At 41.3% G+C, this 20682-nt stretch overlaps 2 protein-coding genes across 2 annotated transcripts; both read right to left on the bottom strand.

The window, feature by feature from the left end:
* Window positions 1-606: 606 nt before the first annotated feature.
* Window positions 607-10066, bottom strand: mydgf (myeloid-derived growth factor). Its single transcript, XM_083969492.1, has 6 exons — window positions 9824-10066; window positions 6919-6969; window positions 6753-6814; window positions 6378-6459; window positions 4226-4289; window positions 607-2617 (listed from the first exon to the last, which is right to left on the bottom strand). Exons 1-6 carry the CDS (start codon window positions 9974-9976, stop codon window positions 2538-2540), a joined length of 492 nt encoding a protein of 163 aa, XP_083825618.1. The 5' UTR covers window positions 9977-10066; the 3' UTR covers window positions 607-2537.
* Window positions 10067-16268: 6202 nt separating this feature from the next.
* loxl5a (lysyl oxidase-like 5a) lies at window positions 16269-20682 on the bottom strand (the record flags this gene model as incomplete). Its single annotated transcript, XM_083969842.1, has 7 exons — window positions 16269-16377; window positions 16486-16601; window positions 16719-16814; window positions 17001-17157; window positions 17657-17794; window positions 18447-18555; window positions 19680-20682. 7 exons carry the CDS (start codon window positions 20680-20682, stop codon window positions 16371-16373), a joined length of 1626 nt encoding a protein of 541 aa, XP_083825968.1. The 3' UTR covers window positions 16269-16370.

The following is a 20682-nucleotide window of genomic DNA, read 5'->3' as shown; positions in this document are numbered from 1 at the left end:
TATCACAAATTTCAAACCATTGATGCCAATTTGAGGACAATCAAGAATACTGATTTTCTCTCGGCTTAACATAAGATGAATAAATCCCTCCTGATTCTGTATCTCCATAAGCCCTCAAAGATCACCGCTCTATACACTCCCATATGTGCCTCTGGATTTAGTAGATCCTCCCTGAAAAGCCTCCCTCCCTAGAAATTAAGAAGAAACAATGGAAGCGCTTTATCTCATGCAAACATTTATCCGAGGACAATATATGTTAATTGAGTACGCTCACAGAATACGTTTTCAAGTGAATGTATCAGGATGCTTCTTTAAATGTTAAGTATCAAAGGAAGGCAACCTGGCTTTATTCTGTACACAAACTGAGGAATACATTAGTGCTTGTACTAATACTGCTCTTACTTTGGACAGATTATTTTGATGGGGGCAGAAAAATGCTCTTCGCCATGTTCACTCTGGCCTGTCTCTGTCAGTGCTCAGAATATTTAATGCCTTTTTGCTGGCACTCAGATTTCTCCTCTTTTCATGTTTACCCTTTAACGAACATGTGGGTGGTTCAATCAGATTATGACTGACATAACAAGACAGAAAACACTGACTTATCTCCAGAACAGTGACAACATGTCTTTATTGAAACATCCATCACGTTTCGTCATGAATCGAAACAATCAAGAAGTAGAAAAAAAAAAGAAAAAAAAGAAAACATGTACAAAATAAGTAACATCTTTTTTCTTTCCACTCCGGGTCAGGATCTAGACGTGGTTATTTCCTGTTGCTATCCCAGAGGGACCCTTGATGGTGACAAAAGGGACACACAAACATCCCTGATGAGCATTTCCCCCCCAACTCCAGAGGATCACCTCTAGACAGATGAGAGAAATCAAACCAAGACCAAACAAGGTACGAATCACACAAACTAATCCGAGCGCAGAATCAAATCAGCACAATCCTCAAATCTGAAATCAATCCCCAGAACTCATCCTCTGGACACCTCGTGTGGATCTAAGCGGGTTGGATCAGTGTGGGGAAGATAAAGGCAATCCTACTCGCTACATAAGAGCAGGGAGAGGAGAGAGACCTATAATGATGATGCACTTCTGAAACATGCACAATATCCTCCCTGATCCACATGTGATTGTGAGGGATGAAAGCAAAAGGGTTCAAGAGGCACGTCTGTGGCACGCACCCTTTTAGCTTTTTGGTTTTACATTTTACACCGTGCCACAGAAAGTTCACTCAAATAGCCTAAAATTGGAAAACAAAAACGATATGAGAAATAAGGGAGTTTTGTGTTTATATGGGAGTTTTGATGTTTTAAATTAAATTAAACTAATTCATGTTTGCCCTTGTGTCAAAAATACATTTCATATAATGTGCAAGCAGCAGGAATTCAGACACACTGCTGATGATCACTGTATTGATAATCAATTTGGAGTCCTCAGATTTTCTGTGAAATGTACATATTACTCTTCATAAAGGTCTAAGGATGAAAACATAAAATGAGTACATGTGATCAACAGAGGGACTGGTTTCTCTGCTTGTGCAATCGGAGTCTTTGATCTGATGTGATGATCAATAAGACTTTATGATGTGTATGAGCTGTGTTCAGTTTGCTATCTTGTGTGCACATAAAATATATGATTTTTCAGGACTATTCCTTCTTTTTTACAACTAATTTCCATCGCTATTTTTTGAGATTTGACCAAGTATACGATACAGTGTGTTCAAAAACATGATCTTAAGGGTATTTCTGTTTATTATTACTCTCCTAGCACCATATGATGATGCAGCAATCTGCTCAATTACAAGTGTTGCTTCGGGCCAAAAACAAGAACACCACAAAATCTTATCACAAATAATACCGATTTGTGATTTGGGAGGATCAGATGAGTGCTGTGACTTATGTGGAAGAGATGAAGAGAAACAGAGAAAGATGGCGACTTCTTGACAGCAGCTCACAACAGAATGAGACTGAGGAAAAAATGTAATTGTTTATGTTTGTGCGATGACGATATTGGGGATTACTCACTTTCCTCTCAGGATTACACAAGATGGCTAAATCCCCCCCTACTCTAAATATGTTATCTATACTGTAAAACCCCCAGAGACCAATCCCCTATGCATTCACATATGACTCCTTTTGATCAGGGCAGATTTATTCTCTGTAAATCTTTGAGCCTCAGAAACTAAGAAATAACTATGGAAGCGCTTTATCTTATGGCAGGAATTAAACTAAGATAATATGTTTTTTTTTAAAAACCCAACATAACAGTCAGCCAACACCCTGCAGTTTTATTCTTTTTGTCCCAAGAAACATAAATCCATTGTGGTAAGAAAATACCAGGTTATTAAGGTACTGACTCTGTGCTGTGATATCAGTATCATCCTACTTCAAATTGTGGTTGTCACTCAGGGAAAAGTCTCGGACATCCATCCTTCATTGGCTACTGAGCTGGAACACGTGGGCCGACTCGGCTCAACAAGTTGCTCTGATTGGTCACAACATGACCCCGAAGCCGAGTCCGACTTCTGATCAATTACAGCTCGTCGTGTCGTGTCCGTCCGATGGCGGTCAGTTTGGAGAGCTGAGCGCTGAACTTTCCATCGTTGTGGGTCACTAGAAGTCAGAAGGCAGAGTTAATTGCTGTCACAGACAGTAGATTAACAAGAATAGATAGAAACATTGACAGTGATGCAAAGCAGCTGAGCCCAAACAGCATTGTCTGACTGCAGAAGCTTTGGAAGCTGCAGAGGTAGCGGTTCAGTCCAACCTGCACTGCCTGTTGGCAAGAAAAGTACCAGCAGATTAAAGAGGACCTGAGGGTTTTATTCTGCTCACGGTGAATTTTCTATTACTCTGGACTGTTTGTCCAAAGAAAGAGAAACAGGTGTGTGTGATAGAGAGAGAAAGAAATTAGCAGCACAGGTCGACTATGTTATTCTTAGTTCTGTATTATCTTATATACATCTGTTGTTAAGTAGAGGAACTGGGTATTGTCTGTGGATGGATGGTTATTCCAGTAGCACAACAACACTGGTCTAGGAAATGCTCAAGGAATAGTTCAGTATTTTTGGAGAAGCACTTAATTGCTTTCTTTCCGAGCAGATACGACACCTGCCTAACAACCCCATATTTCATTTCCTGCAGCTGCTCTGTTGACAAACTGTGAACGGTTGGCAAGAGCATCTGTACCTGCACCCATTGCTCCCGTTTTGTCACCTTCATGGTTAGTGGAAGCAGAGACACACTGCCCCACTGTCACACACTGATGCAGCTCAGGAAACACAGCACCTCTTTTCAGAAAACCTTCAATCTCAGACAACCAGTCTTGATAAAACAGAGCACTGTACCAGGGCAATGTGATAACCCTTTAGTACCGGCATCATACGATGCCCTCCAAGAGTGATGTAAAAAAAAGATCGGCATCAATCGTGGTTAGGTCACGGCTAGGAGCAAGGCAAAACAGCAAAACAGCTACCAACTCCTTAAATTCAACAATTAGCTTGACGTGGTGTTGGATCTAAAATCTTTTGTCGTAACACATACTCAACAGCTCTGACTTTCTTTGCCTGTAGGTGGCGAACTCAATCTGTCGGCTCTAAAACGCACAAGTTTTTTCTTTCCGATTGGTGGTGCTGGTTTGTGTGTGGGAAAACCAGTCTGTACATGACTAAACAGCTCCCCCTTGTGGACAATCTGCAACCTCCTAATAACAGTTTGTTCCCTGGTGTTACTTCTATCGCATCTTTTTTTTTTTTTTTTCAACGTATCCATTGCACAAATGTTAAGGAGTCTATCCCTAGGAATTATGACTGGTATTGTTTTCCAGAGGTGGGATTATCTTTATGAAGTGCCGTAGTTGGAGAGGTTTTGAGTATGTGAGCCCTCTGCACCGTAGAGTCTAATCTGCTGAAAATGGAAGTTACAGTCAATTGCTGTTTCGGTGTGACTTGCTGCTAATCACAGTCTGGAACCGAAGCCACCGTGGGGATTTTCTGTCGAAACTGAATAACAACAAATAACGCTACGGGGACAAATGGCAACCCACTCGCAGCTGGAGCATATGCTTTAGAGGGAACCAGCAGGGAACTCGCAACGTGACGAGAGACAGAGGGAGGCAGAGAGACAGAGGGAGGCAGAGAGGGGGGGGGGGGGGGGGTGACAGATTGACCTGACAAGCAGAGAAAGCTGATTGAACACTTGGAAATACAATCAATTTCTCACCTGTTGAGTCTCCTACGGTAAATTCCTCCGGCTTCAAAGGCACATCACTCTGTCCTGTCTGCGACTGGCGACACAAACAAGCAGGAGAGATAAAGAGGAGGATGGGAGGAAAAAGGAACAAGGAGAGAGAAAAATAAACAGGATGAGAGACGGCACAGCAGATGACAATTCTTTATATATTAGTTGTTGTTTTTTTCACAGCAGACGGGCCAGGAAAAGTTGGGAGGATGTGACGACAAGGTCAAGGAGATGCTGCGTGGGGGTGGCAGGTGTCTCCGTTTGTGTATGCGAGGTTATTCCTGTCCCATCATTTGGTGAGGTTATTTTCTGTGTGTTTTGTCTTCTTCTTGCAGGGCATGGAGACAGAGCGGGAGGAGGAAACATGTGCTCTCACTAATGACCGAATGTCAGGACTGTCCTTGCTGGGGGAAGGAGGCGTGTCAAGGTGTGCTTCACTTCACCGACGACCACATCAGACACGGCAGACCTCCGCTAAGCGACGGAGCTCAGACATTAACCTTCCATGAAACATTATGTGCAAAGACACAACGATTCTGAGTTTGACTTCCAGGACAAATAAAAAAGTTTTGGTGTTACCCTGCCTGACTCTGGTTGTTCTGTTGTGTCTGATGTGTTGGGCTGGGGTGTGCAGCTCGCACCACTTAAATGGGGCAAGGACGGGTGACGCTCGCTCGCATGGTTTCCATGGAGACATGAGTATAGAGGCGGAGGGGACTTGTGGTAAAGCAAAAAAAAAAAAAAAAAACAGGTCCAAAGTACAAGTGACAGCGAATTTTATTCATTTCTGCTCAGGACGTTACAGTCAGCCAGATTCTGCACTGCTCCGTCTCCGAGACGATGATGTGAAGTGACACGTTGTGTCCCAGAGCCAGACGTCTGCAGAAAATTTAATCAGAATAATTTGGGAAAGTAAAAACTTTTAGAGGCAGACACTTTGTTGGCAAGTTGTGAGTTTGATAACACGAATATATGGTTGGATAAAAAAAAAAAGAAATTCAATTAAATCTAAATCTAGAGATGAAACTATTCTGATAAGGGAATAATTGTTTTAGACATTTATCAGGGAAAAGTGTGAACGTTAACATGGCTTCAGCTTCTCAAATGGGAACATTTGCTGCTTTTCTCTGATTTATACGATCGTAAACTGAATATCCCTGGTTGAACACATAAAATAAGAAATCAGCAGAGATCTGCTTGGGCGTTAGGAAATTAAAATGCATGTTTTGTTTTTAAGGACAGAATCAGCATCAGGAAAATGAGTAATATGTTAATCAATTTTTTCTGTCTCAAAAACCGAGATAAGATGGTGACAGCTGTTTTTACTTGAGAAACTGCACGGCTAAAAAAATCTGCCATGAGTTTTAGCCCTTAACTCTAGTGGTAAATGTATTCCTGTATTGCTGGTGCATAGGTGGGGGGATTTTTACTTGCAGGCTATGCAAAAAAATGATCATCAACAATATTCTTGCCTTGATTTTCTGACATTTGTGCAGACACTTTAAATTCTACCCTCTAAAATCATTTGGGCTCTGAAGAAGCTTTAATCTCCACTCTGACAGGGCGCCAGAAACTGCAGGGTAATATCAAGGAAAAACGCTTTACCACACTTTGTCTTTGTTTGGTGGTAAAAGTCCTGTGAGCTTTTCTTTTTTTTTGCTGTCTAACACAAGCTCCACTCCAACTAATCACTCAGTGGGAGAAAAGCTGAAGAGCAAAAACACAAGAGAGCGTTCATCATGCGTTACACCAGGAGTATTAATAACTATATTGTGCAGGCATGTGGTGCAATTTGGCTTCCAACAAATTACAACACTGAGGACTAGGGATATGCATTTTTTAAAGATACACTACACAGTGGTTAGTGGGTCAGACTGGTATTAAGAGGAACCTGCACTGAAAATGGAGGTTTGAGTTTGAGTCAGCAGAAAGAGGCAAAAACATAAACTCAACTGAATCATGCAGCAGCTCTGTTGTGTGCGGTTACCTTAATTCCTATTCTGAATGCACCACTTATCCAAACTACTAAAGCTTTCAGCTCGAACTGTGTGCTCGGTCAAACTGTGTGTTGAGAATGAGGACAAGCTGAGGCCATAAAAAACATTTGCATAAAACAGTGTTTCTTTATACTTACATATGCGTTGGCATATTCAATTTTGGTTCCCTTCAGCTCAGCTTTGAACTGAGTGAAAAACAGGTAGGATTTCCCCTGAGGCCTGACAGAAAGGTAAAAAAAAATGTTATCAACTAAGTTATTTGCATATATTCATTAACTTATTAAAGCAGACTTGAATACATTTGATGTTGGAAACTTTGTTGGTTTGTTTCTCTTTGTATTACTCCTGTGACTGTCACAATTAATCACAATCAAAGAGCTAAGCGCAGTGTAAACAGAGACAGATGGGTCAGTTTTCTCAATGAAGACACTGAACATCAGGGTCACTGAACTGAAGGAGAGTCTCGTTCTCTCTGTGTGGTGTGTGTGTGTGTGTGTGTGTGTGTGTCTCACCTCCACACAGAGCAGGAAAACAGTCTGTCATCGTCACTCAGCCCCACACTCATCAGCCATTGCTGTTTGACACAAAAGCAAAGGAACATTCATGCTTCAAACCTGCCGTGATTAAAAATCAATGATATGATGAGTCACTAATCGCCCGACAGTGAGATAGACTCACCTCATTGGTTCCCCCTTGTGAAGCGTAAGTGAATGAGCATTCATGGTCCCCCTGTAATAAAAGAGCGCAACATAACATGGTGGTAGTGGTTAAGCCTGCGTATTAAATCCATTGTTAACATATCAATCCATTTGACATGGTATTCAGTAGTAGTTTCCATTCACCTCTGGTTTGTGCCACACAGCTTTACCTGAACAGCCTGCTGCTCAATCTCACAAGTGTGTGCGTGTTTGTGAGTGTAGATTGTTAAAAACGACTTAAATAACCACCGTCACTCTGCATGGCTGCATTTTGTTTAGAAATGAAATGATTAGCTGATTAATCATTTGGCAGAAAAATAATATTTTGTTAATGAATTTTTCAAGCTATTTTTCAAACAGATGTTGTAGATTCAATTATTTATTGAATAATTTAAGAATACTCAACAGATTACTTTATAATTAAATATGTCGTTAGTCGCAGTGCAAATTTAATTTATGTGTGCCAGTTTCACATCCCTGGTATCGTGAGTAAGAATCAATGCTAAAACAGGGTTGGGTAATCAATCAGATTTAGATTCTTATCCATCACTTGGTGCCATCAGGGTAGCGTCTGATTAGCATCAAATTCATCATAGTGACAATGACCCCAAACACAGCCAGAGTCATAAAGAATTATCTTCAGAGACAAGAAGAACAAGGATTCATGTGACAGATGGTCTGACCCCCGCAGAGCCTTGATCTCAGCGCCGTGGAGTCGGTCTGGGATCACATGAAGAGACAGAAGACAGTGAGACAGCGGAAACCCACAGACAGACAACTGTGGAAAGTTCAGCGAGACACTGGAACAACCAGCCAATAACCAACAAGTATACAGAGTGGAGTGGTCGTTCTGAATTTGAGCACATTAACTATTGATTCAATTTTCCTTTTTGGTTACTGCACTTGGTATAAAATAAAAACCTCGCTTTGTTTTTGAAAGCAGCTTTGAAAACTTCCACAAAGTCTGATGTAAATTAGTCTAGTCTGGTGTAATGGGTATGAAGGGCATTGCTTCCAATGTTAGGTTAATTTTGCATATATTTGCCTATCAGTATCACAAAACATCCTTATTACCAGTAATCAGTGGCATTGGGCTCTGCTCCAAGGCACTACTGGTATCCTGTGTGTTTCTTCTTATTCTCCTCTTTCTTATTATTATTCATCTTCTGTACCAAATTTCAATTCGCTACTCCTACAGTTTTAAGAGGACCCAGGGAAATTATATATATCATAATGTGACCCTCACCGAGGCAGAAAATCACCCTCTTTCTCCACTTGGCAACCTCTGAGCTTCAGGCCAGAGGCAGCTGAGCCCAGTGAACAGCAACTCCTCTGATATCTCTGACCCCTTTTCCCCCCCAATACATTTGTATTAAGTCTCTGTGAAGCACAACCAGACACACAAACACTCACATAGACCTACAAATACACACACACGGGTAACTTTCTGTGATCAAAGTTAGGATAAGTTGTAAGCCTGAGTTTTCGGTAAAAACTAAGCAGGTAAAATCACCATGAGAACCTCTGACGGCAGGCTGACACAGGTGTTTTAGACAGACAGATGTTACTCACTGCCGGCAAAATGACAGCTGTTAGGCAACATTTCAGTTTCTGTTGTAAAAACTTTGTAAGTTTGTTTTTTATCTTGGCAATTATTATTATTCATGGTAATTATGTTATACTGAAAAGAACCACCAGCAAAGAGGCAACATGTAGGCTAATGGTTGCACTGCTGCAGCATAAAGGATGGTACTACTACTATAGGAAATGTTGCTGATAATTGTTTTATAATTATGAGACAGGCAGCCATCATGTCATCCAGTCGCTATCGGCTGACACAATCAGAGGATGTGAGTGTGACGTACTGTCCTATACCTGAGTGTAGGTGTGTAGGGTATGTGATAGACCTGCTCCACCACCTGAACAGGTCTAATGACCATGTAGCTGTGACAATAGACTGAGAGCACTCGGAGTGCACAGAGGGGCCCACTGTGAACTTCAATCTCCTATAAAAATGTAGGCTACCAAATAAGACACACAACATAGTTCTGCAAGTGTGAGAAGGCTTGCGCGCGCACACACACACACACACACACAGGTTGACAGCTCCTTAATGTCAATGTTCAGAGAGAGATGATCATGTGTCTGTCTGATTAACTCTGACTGTACAATTTTTTTTTTAGTATGATAATAGTGTCTTACACCATATTGTGAAGCCCTACCCAGTGCCACCATTAATGTTTGCTTTGTCAAGTCAAAATGTCTGCTTAATTAGATGGAGATTTCTAATTAATTTAGATTAGGCTATATGGACAAATATATTATCAATTACACAGCACGTGAATACTAATTATTAATTGACACTCAGAAAATAAAAATGAAAGTAATCAGTCTCAGCACAAACATCCCATCACACCATAGACTGCATCAAACACAGCAGCTCTCACTCATCTGAACCGTGAACCAATCAGCGGAGCCGCTGTGGCAGCGACGTGTCAGCCTCTCACGGGCTGTGTCGTCATCACACTGCGACCACAGTGAATGTAGTTTCTTCCTTTTATGCGTTTTTTCACGGTCAATATATCAAATTTACCACAACTGAATGACAGAAACTCAATTGTTAAACACTGTGCAACTCCTAATATGTTCGCTGCAGTTGTAAGAATTAGATTTGCTGACTAATGAGGAACACTGGTGCGAGCCATAGGTGCGAGCACAGCAACAACAGCAACATGGTTTGCATTAGCCTATATTAAAACTTAAAAAGGACGGTGACGAGTCAGACTGAGCAGCACCAGTGCCGCTGTCAATGAGCAGGTGGTTAAAGACGTGAGCTAACAGTGTAAAATGTAAAATGTGTTGCCTACTTTGACTCAGTCACTTACAATCGCCTCGGTGAAGGTGTGCACCACTCCTCCCGGTTTGACGTTGAACTCCACCGTCTTCACCTGCTCGGCCGGGTCGGAGGCACAGACCGAGACGAGCACGAACAGAACCGCCAGGTTCACAACAACACTGAAGTTAAAACCAGTCGCCATCTCTTCCTTCCTGCTCTGGTTGGTAGATGGTGCAGGCAGCGCTGACTGAAAGTGGCAGCTCCTGCTTTTCAGGTGCTTCGTCGCCCGAGAATGTCGTCACACCGCGCGTCACACAGCAAACAAAAACAAAATATAAACAAAAATACTAAATCCAAATTCGCTAATCACAATCCATTGTTTTTAATTTTTGAGAAGGAACTCAAACAATACTTAACAACTATTCAATATTCATCAAACAAAAAAGCTATTAAAACCACTGAGTTATGCATTTTATATATTTTATTGGATTAATAGCAATGTTTTGTATACTAGGCTATTTTGAATACTGCGACCCCCTGGCATTGTATTGTTCTTTGTTTTGTATGTTTTACTAAATGTAATACCTGAATTGTCAATAAAATTTGCCTTAATAAAAATATAAAAAAAATAAAAAAATAAAAATAAAATAAAAATAAACAAAAATACTAACGTATAATAAAATTGCATCCACAATCTCTCCCCTATGATTTGACATGTGAAAAATCGCCCCTCTTTGTTGGAGTTTATAAATAAAAGTGTAATCGTGAAAAGCTTTGATTGTTACCGGATTGTCACCGTGCAGTAATTTTCTCGGCCACACAGTGTCGTCCCCTTTCAACCAATATTATGCAGTGGGCTTGGTTACAGTGACAGGGCAGTATGACCACTAATGGAGCATATAAATTTGTATTTATTTAGGCTATTTGTATTTAAATTGACTACACACATTTACTCAAGTGCTGAATCTAGATACATTTAAAGTTTGTGTTTGTGGTTATAGGCAAGGTCGTCAGGATAGACTGAGGCCGGGACTGAAAATGGGCTTGGCTGGAAATCTTGAAGTAGGTAGGCCTAAGCTGTTATGTATTGATAAACATGAGAGGAAAATAGATCTGAATTTACTTGAGTTTTAAATGTTATGCTATTTTATACATGTACACTGCATTTTGGGGACCAATATTCTACTTATTATTCTATCATATTTATATAGCCTAACTGCTTTTCTCTCTTTTTTTGCTAGTTCAAATGATTAATACAAAATATAGCCTCGTACTAATCAAAAAATAACACACACACACACACACACACACACACACACACACACACACACACACACACACACACACACACACACACACACACACACACACACACACACACACGCATACACACACACACACACACACACACACACACACACACACACACACACACACACACACACACACACACACACAAACACACCCTCCTTCTCTCCTTTTTACGGCCTAGCTGCAGCCCAGGATGTGATATGCAGGCGTAAAGTGGAGAGGTCACATCTTGTCCTCCTACATTTATGAGGTGTATTGTAACGTCACTGAAATGAGGTGCAAATAATATATTATATGGTATTATATGGATTATATGGTTATATTATATATGGTTTGGATGAAAACAGATAAATTGAGGTTGTTCTCAGAGCACTGAAGGCTTCATCATATGGTGTTGAGTTTTTCCTCCACAGTCTGTTATCTGCAGTCTTGGTTTGATTATTATTAAATAGACCATATTAAATGTTCATAACACCACACATTAATTATAAACTAGTGTTATTTGGAGAATACAGAGAAAATTTAAAATTCTGCGGTTTTAGCTGGTATTGAATTATTAAAATTCCTCAATCAGCATGGAAATCTTTGGCAAGTCTTGAACATGTCTGTCCAATCTTGTCCAATCTTAAAAACAACCACTTGACATGTACATTCCTCTTGTTTTCACAGTAGAATAACATTTTGTGTTACAGGAGAAAACGACAGTCTCATGTCTGCTCCTGCACTTCTGAATGTATGTGTGTGTGTGTTTTTATATGTGTCTGGAGCCGTGAAGCATCCTCCTCGTGCAGCCTGACAGATGAACATATGTCTGCTACGAGAGGAGACACCCCTAAACATTGTCTAACACTCAGGTGTAAAAATACCATAAAACAATACGGGCATTTAGAACCAGATTCAGACCCAAAATAACTGGAGGGTTTCAGCTGAATAACCTGTCCGCCCTCATCCCCCCTCTCCTCCTGTGTTTGCAGTCTCATCCGGACCTCCTCCCTGCCCATTCCCACTTCCCAGCCCAAAAATAATACAATAACAGGATTAATAACAGCATGTATTCACCAAGACAGGCCGTTGACTCTTTTAATATTTACACAGCAGCTCCAGGAGGGAAAGTACAGGGGTCATTAAGCACAGATTCCTCTTCCTTCTTCTATTACCAAGGAGGAGAGAAAAATATTCAGTCATTTCCACTGTGCTCACACAAATAGCTTCTTCTCTTTGCTATACACAAACAGTGATCTAAAAAGTAAACACAGACCATGTATCCAGACAGTGAAACACATTAGCGCTGAGGCGTTCAAATCATTTCGCTAATGATACAAGCTCATATTCCAGACTTTACACACACACACACACACACACAACAGGGAGTGTTTGAAACTAACACTTCAGTGTGTCACTAGTGATATATGTGCAGATTTATACACATCAGAGTTAATTTAACACTTTTATTAGTCCTAAGCAGCTGCTGCGGAGCTGAATCAGCTTCTGTGGGGAGAAAACTACTTTCCAATCTGTTCTTGTCAACCCAAAATAAAGCACTGATGAAAACTCAGCACTGGAAAATCACACTCTGATTATTTGGTTGATAAAAACCACGGTGTGACATCACTGGCTGATTAGTCATAGATGACAAAATGTTGATTGTGTTGTTCTTTATCTAGTCGCAGCAGTGATGAGCTGAAACCTCTCCCAAAGTGTAAAATTAACTCTGATGGATGTTGACTCAAACACTGGCATAATGTTGATCACACTGTCAGAACTCGATTAGCTTTTCCAACCCCAGAGACTCTGGAGTTTCTCTCAGCAACTAAAATAACCTATTGGACAGTGTCAGCCCACCTCCAAACAGCAGACAGAATAAGTTTGTGACTAAAGCTTCTGGGAGATGTAACACGCTGAAGAGACAAGTATGATCCTCATGAAGAACAAAACAGAGAGAGTGAATACTGGACTTATTTTCTTCAGGTGGCCAGAAATATGACTCAAAATAATAAAGTTCCTCAGTGTGTGCTAGATTTGTAAATGGGAAATCATAAGATGCTGAAGTGTTGTGATTAAGGGCCTGTAATGAATGCAGCTTTAAGGCCATTCATAGTGGCCAGTTGTAGTGTGTAAGTCTAATTCCCTCTTACAGGACTGTCATAAATACAAGTTGTTAACTGAGCCCCACTCACTGACAGTGGAACAACAAGTCTTTATCCTTGTCCGGTCCTTTGTCCGGCTACTCTCCCTTCTTCTCTTCCTCCAACAATGCCCTCCTTTGTCACTTCGACAGCACTGACATGAGGAACATACTGGGAACAGTGAACTAGTATAGCTTCTTATAGCTGGGTAAGTGATGTTGAGGTTGGTGCGTGATGTTTTGCTGCGTGTGTGAGAAGGCAATACAGAGTGCATTACCAGTCCAGCTGGGCGCAGTGTGTAAAAGACAGGGGGCCACTTTCAGTGTTTGAAGACAATAAAAACGATTTTCAGGTGAAATAGTTTCAGTGTTAAAACCTTTTTATTTGGGGGCTAAAATAAAGGGAAACATTAGGCGTGAGCTAAAACAGTCAATGTTGGTGGTTTGTGTCTGTACATGGAACAAACCATGTGTCACTGCAGTCTCGCCTGTTGGCTCTGACACTTGTTGACTGGGAATCTCAGACAGTCAGGCCTTTTGGGCACGGCCTCACACACAGTCAGCCCGTGATAAGGACGCTTTAGCCCTGGTGCTGCTGATGTCAGCAGTTTGCAGTCGGGTTTTTTCGCTGGCCGTCTGCGGATCTGTGGAATTTCGCTCCTCCTCGTCATCTCCACAAGATGCAGGCAGCAGCGACTGACAGCTCGGCTGCATCCTGCACGCCCTGCAGGATTAGCACGTCGGCTTGCCCTGAGCAAACAGCACCTGCAGCGGCAGAGGAGGCTCTGTCTTGACCCTCTGTCACACTCAAATTCACATCAGGGGGCCTCGCCTCCGAGGCTCTCTGACCAAAGATAGTGTTTGCTCCACAGGGAGGCCATGTTTGGATAGAGATGAGTGAAATCTGGGGATTTGTTAAATGGGTTCAAGCCCCGTGTGATGTGAATTTCTGATACTTTTACATTCATGCATCTTGGAAAGAGAATTTATAATGCTACACATATTTCTACTCCACAACCCTCTGGGAGGAATATACTTTTTACTCGACTTTTACATTTATAACAGATAGCTATAGTCACTGAATACTTTTCAGATTAAAATTTTCCCTGAGTAATACGCTTATAAAATACCACACAAGATTTGTGAAGTGGTTTCCAACTTTTTTTGGCTCTCTTTCAAGAAAAGTATTAAAGCTCTTTATCATGTTTTAGATTCATTTCTCTAAATGTGTGTGTCATTATATCAAAATAATTGTTCAAGGCCTTAATAAATGAAATGATCCAGTATTTCATTAATATTCTGTCTTCCGTGCCTTATCAGTCATCTGGAGTGCGAGCCCGACCAAATGGTTAGAAACCACTACAACTGTGGTTAAACTGACTTCACTTCATCTAGCTACAACAGCATTAGTAATCAAATGTTTTTTTGGATGATGTCATTTCAGTCACATGGAAATATTTCTGCACAACAAATACTTAAACTTTAATACTTGAGTTCATATTTTTTGCTGATGATAGGCTTTTTATTTTATTGGACCTTTATTCAAGTAAAAGACTTGAAGACTTCCTCCACCACTGGAAGGTTTTCTGGATGGTTTCATAAAGATAATGAAAAACAAACAGATGGTCAACAACTCCTACAGCACATGTGGTCGAAGAAGCCAGACAGAGTAGCATCGCTGTGACAGGAGAGTGGAGATCATGTCTATGTGTCTGTGGTTATAGCTGTATAGTAACAGATGCTGCGTGGTAGAGAACAGACTCCATGACCTCTGCTCCCACCTGCCTCCATAAACATCCTGAAACCAATTCATTTTTCATCAAGGCTTTTCACAGAAATTGCTGAAATCTCCCACTCTCCAAAACACCATAACAGGTTTTTTTTTGTCGAGGCACAAATCTCTCCAGTTGTTATATTTCGTTTTGACAACCATGACAGCCTTGTAGCTTCACTAAGTGAAACACATTAGAGGAGCTCTTTCGTCTGTTCACACAGAATGATTCAAGCTGACATCTTTTACAGGGAAAGAGAAAGAAAACGCTGAAACAAATGTGAGTCCAAACAGTCAGACAAGCCTCTTACTTTTTGTGGTTTACTGCATATTTAACATGGGAAGACTGTGAGGCGATGTATTTGTGCTGGGCTGTAAAAGTAGCCTACTGTTGTAAAAGAGCAAAATGAATTGATGAATTGTGTTCAAAAAAATGTAGCTGTGAATATTTATACCTTCATGTACCACTCACACAGTGCCTCTAATGAGTCTGTTGACAAAGTGAAAATAGAACGAGACTTTCTCAGACACCTCACATGGAGCCAGGTGAATAAATGTTTTCCTGATCACTCATCTGCTGTAACACAACATGACAAACAACAGCAGGCACCCAATGTGAACTCGTACGTCTCCTGCTGCTATTTCTGAGCGACATAAACATGCAAAGTGGAATCGTTGTCACGTATTTCTCCAAGGCGTGTTATTCCAAAAACATTTAAGACATTTAGCACTAACTCAAGTTGTTTTTAATAGGCAGGGCCATAGAATGACTTCATGTGTTTGTTCAAATTATCCCACTGCTGGTGATTATTTAAACCAATGTTTGATCGACAGGTTGTCACGTCACGAGAAAAGAAAAAATGCTGTTAGTCTTCAATGTTACTTTTGTTTTCAAAAAACCAACTTTATTATAAAATACAATAAAAACGCAGAGAAACTTTCAAGCATTTCAAAACTATTTAGTTAATTGTGATAGCACTAAACCATTTGTTCTGTGCTAATCATAGGAATTTTTATATAATGACATTTTTGTGACATTTTAGAGGATAAGATCACCACAGTTTCCTTCAATATAAGCACCAGTCCAGTCCATTTAGTAATAATGAAAGGATTTTTTAAATCATTTTTTTTTTCAATATTTTGAATTGTTAACTTGCTAAAATCTTGCATTGCTTAAAACCCAGTGAAAATTGATATTCTTACAACAAAGACACTATAGGCAGCATGGCTGTAAGTACAATATATTATATGTTATAAATATGAACAAACAAATAAAGGTAGTAAACATTTAAGTGTAAAACAGCTGCATGAAGAAGTAGCAACTGTGCGCTGAGAGCAACAAGTTATTAAATATATAATTATGTGGGAAAATATTTGTCTTCAGTCAGGTCAGCTTCTGTCGAAACAAAGAACAGACATGAGCGATGTGATGTGATGTGAGTGTGTATTTGTGTTTCTCATGTCTCTGTTTAAAGGGTGAGAGCAGCGAATGTCTTTCACTTACGTAGTGATCCTGCAGTTTCTGGCCTGGACGTAGAGCCCTGTATATCTGATGTCGCAGAGAACCTCATTGTTGGAAAAGTCCGACTCTGGGACCAGCTGAGAGGGATTCACTGTCACCTGAAAAACAGGAGAAATAGCCATTAAATTGTTAAAAAATAACGTTTGTTTTATTATTGTTACAGATAAGATTTTTTTTTTTTTTTTAATTGTATTGTTCATAAAGCTGCTCCACACCTTGAGTACATAGTTTCCAGGAGGTACATCAGTAATGTCGATCCACTGGCAGTCAATATTTGCGTGATATGTATCATAGCAACCAGGACCGAGCCCCTGAGAAAAATGCACACTCATTATTCTAAATATATGTCTTAATATGCCAGTGATAGGAAAAAACACAAATGAATAATCTAGTCACATGAAAAAAAAAAAAAGAAAACTTATAAAAAGATAATAATAAAAGAGAATGAATGAATGGATTGATTGAAAAATAAATAAATCATAGCAGTGCACCCCAACCTGTGTGTGAGCGGTGCAGGCGAAGCGCCGTCGTACTCCTGGGTCACATGAAGTGTCCTCCAGACAGAAACTGGCCTTGTGTCCCTCAGCCACCTTCTGTCCAGTGGAGACGTCCAGCAGGTCGTAGTTACTGAAGGCCTCCATGCTGTGGTAATGCCTGGAGAGACACAGAGACTGTCATTGTCTTATCGTCCTGGTCGGATCATGCTGATGCCTTAAAATGATTTAAAGTTTTTAAATGGTGAGGTTTTGTGTTTCTTATGTCATTTACTATTCTGAATGAAGTTATACTTGCTTATTTGCTCACATCTAAATGGAGCTGAACATCGTGTAACTGTCACAAAACAGAGCTACGAGTTATCAAACACAATGTGACTTCTTCAGATATATATTTCAATGATGTTTTGTCTTTGAGAAATCAACCATTCATTTTTCATTTTCTGAGCACCACATGAAGGCTGCTTGTATTCAATTATTCAACAGATGCTGGGGAGCGACCCAGCTCCTCTTCAGGACCACTGATTTAAAGCCCAGAATATACAACTACAGTATAAACTTTAATTTCCTTTCATCAACTCAGTTTAAATAGTTCTTCAAACTATTTATGTGGTTGAAATCAAGTGTCTGCAGCAATGTGCAGGGCTGTGGTAACTCACTGGTGACAGCTGTGCCATTCCCACTCGTGCCGGGGCTTCACTGGGAGGAAGTCTGCTGTTCCTTGGTTCTTCACTCGCTGTGGGAACCGCAGCAAGACCCTGTAGTCGAGGTCGCTCACACTTGGATGATATGCAGACCTGAAGGGAAAAGGAAACAGGAAAGGAATGAGGCAGGTTTTTTCACTCTGGGCTGAAATGACGATGTGAAGGAACCTGAGCTGCTGAACATAGAGCCGGGGTCACCACTTTGTTTGTGGCATCTATACCTTGCATCTGCTTCTCTGCACACTGGGCTCTTTCTCGCCCTTTCACTGGCCATTAGACAAATGATGATCCAGTGTCAAAGTGACAGAGGTGGTTTCTGGTCTTGCCTCACAAGCTTTTGCATTCACCTCAGGAATGCTTTGCCTTTTCATTTCAGGGCTTATTTTACTTGGCGGAGTGGCTGCTCAGATCAGAGGAGAGAATCTCGGGCGGTTGCCAGGTTTGCGTCCAGCCACTCTGTCACTCAGCTGTAGCTTCCAAACGGGACAGTGGCCAACACACATCCTAATGTGTCAACCTCAAAGGAATTCTTAATGGTTATCTTGTGTTTTATTCATACATGTGAACCCCCATTGATTTTTATCTCTAAAAATATGACTTGTCACAGCAAAGAGTTGATGCATCTCATAATGTTAAGCACAGGTCATATCACAGTGAGATACAAAAGAATCAACAAAGAAATCCTGATTGATATGTAGATTATGTGATCAGATGCTGGAATAACAGATAAAATGAAGGCAAGCACCTGGACAGACAGTTCTCCTCTCCAGCACAGCGGAGAGCGTACATCTGCACTCTCTGGATGTAAGAGGCAGCTTGGATGTAAAAAGGGTCTGGTACCAAGTCTGGGAGACCTGCAGGGAAGAATCAATGGATATTGATGAGTCATTGATATGTGTGAGAACTAAGGTGGTTTCTAAAAGTTTATGAAAGTCAGGGCATTGTGTTGTTATGTTAGACACAACTGTGTATCTTTTGCTTAGTATAAGATCTGATGATATATGATATATGGTGATATATGTGTAGGCCTATAAACAGGGAAAAATATAACACATTTTTACTTATGAAAACACCTCAATGATGTTGATGAGGGTGCGTTCTAAAGGAATAATTTGGTTTTTAAACCAGACTATTCAATATCAAATACTTTAAACCATTAATAACAAACCATTATGTTTAGTATGCCGAAACCTGTCAAGATATGTGGCTAGACATGACAAGTGATTTATTCTGCCTAAATTGACAGATAAATTAGACTTTCCAAAAATGAAAAGACCTAGGGTTGGAATCACAAAATTAAGTTTGTCTTTCATTTCATGTCAGACACATAAACACACTGTTCATCACACCGAAAAAATGTTGACAGTGTCAGTGAGATCTGCACATGTCAATAACTGATGATAGGGGGGAAAAAAACAGCAGAGTTTTAATTTTTCAGATAAAAAACTGGCAGAGAATATAATGTGAAAAAAACTTTGCTTTAAACTTTCCTGTGGATTTGTGCACACCAGCTGCTACTTTAAGTGTTGTAAACGAAATTCTAACATTCACGAGTGCACATATGAGATGTTATTTCATAAACAGCATGCAGTAATCTACATGGAGATGCGTGGAGTTCACTGCCAGGATTTGATGTAGTTTCTCCATCACTACTGGATAAGCACTAATGACTCGCTCCCAGGCAGCTATTTATTTTAACTTTGCACAGAGGCTCTCATACCGGAGACATTACGTCTATCATCGGGGCTATTAAATCCAGCTCTCATCAAAAATACATTAAAACTCGCATAAATAGGATGGATTAAACGTATGAATGTGAAAATGAACACGAGGCATCTGTACCTCGGAGCTCCACTCAGGGTCCACTAAGATTAGTTAGACGTGCTTGTTTTTTTATGACTAAAGGGTTTAGGCCGTTTTTAGGCAGTGTAATCTACTGTGCTGTTAGTGCACACTCTGGTTTCTCTGCCTGACTCACCATTGTGGAAGAACCTGGTGCCGTAGCCGGTTCCTGGAGGGCGCGCAGTGACCCTGTTCCTGCGGTCTGGTGGGTAAACATTATAGAAAACTGAGTTCCTGTGATAAATACTGTGTGGATCTCGCGGGTCGCTCGTTTCCGTCCGTGTTGCATCCTGCCTTGAGCGGGGAAAGTGTATTTCTACAGCATTATTGGACAGCGCTGTAGGGGAAACGTTTGATTCCGGGGCGACTCTGGTCAGTGACTGCGCCCTTTGCGCACCGCGAGCGTCACCCACAGTGGTCTGCTGCGGGAGGCGACGCGCGCTCTCACTATCCTCAGCCCCGGTGAGCCGTCCGGATGTGGCGGGTGGCGGCCGAGCAAGTGAATCCGAGTTCTCAGATCTGATCCCGCCGCCTCGGATGTGCGTAAAGTCCGGTGATCTTACAGTTGGAGCCGCGGCCTGCGACGCACCGTCTTCATCTCCGGTTGCGCTCCGGCCGCCTCGTTGGACTCCGCTGCCGGAGAACTCCTGGATGGCAGAGGGACCGGCATCGCTGCTATTTGTCGGAACTTGGCGTGACCGGTATCCCACAGCCGCAGGGAAGGTGGCACGCGGCGGGGACACAGTGGGTGTCCTTGCTCGTCCAGAGGTGAGTAAATAGGGACCAGCATCAGCACCGAGAACTGATGCATCCATTGGACTGAGGTCGTTTTGTTGAGTGTGAACCCCAGGTGCTTCCTCCAGGTCTAATCTGGCTCTGGCGGCTCTACTGGACGCAACAGGAGGATCAACTCTATTGAAACTGTTCCTAGATGTCAGTAGAAGCTGTGTGCGTCTTCTCGGTTGTACGGGGGAGCGATACTGAGTCCCCGTGCTCAGTAAACTGTACAGCTGCCCGTTATTCTCCCACTGAATCCGGTGTCTCCATGGTCCGACACCTGCGCGTAAATGCTGTTGACCGGTGCTCAAACGCACCAGAACATCAAGTAGAACAATCAACAGGAAGGAAAACTTCTCCAT

The sequence above is a fragment of the Trachurus trachurus genome (genome assembly GCF_905171665.1).
Source record: "Trachurus trachurus genome assembly, chromosome: 4".
Taxonomy (NCBI): Eukaryota; Metazoa; Chordata; class Actinopteri; order Carangiformes; family Carangidae; genus Trachurus; species Trachurus trachurus.
Note: the sequence above shows the minus strand (reverse complement) of the source record. Positions and strands in the feature narration are given on the sequence as shown.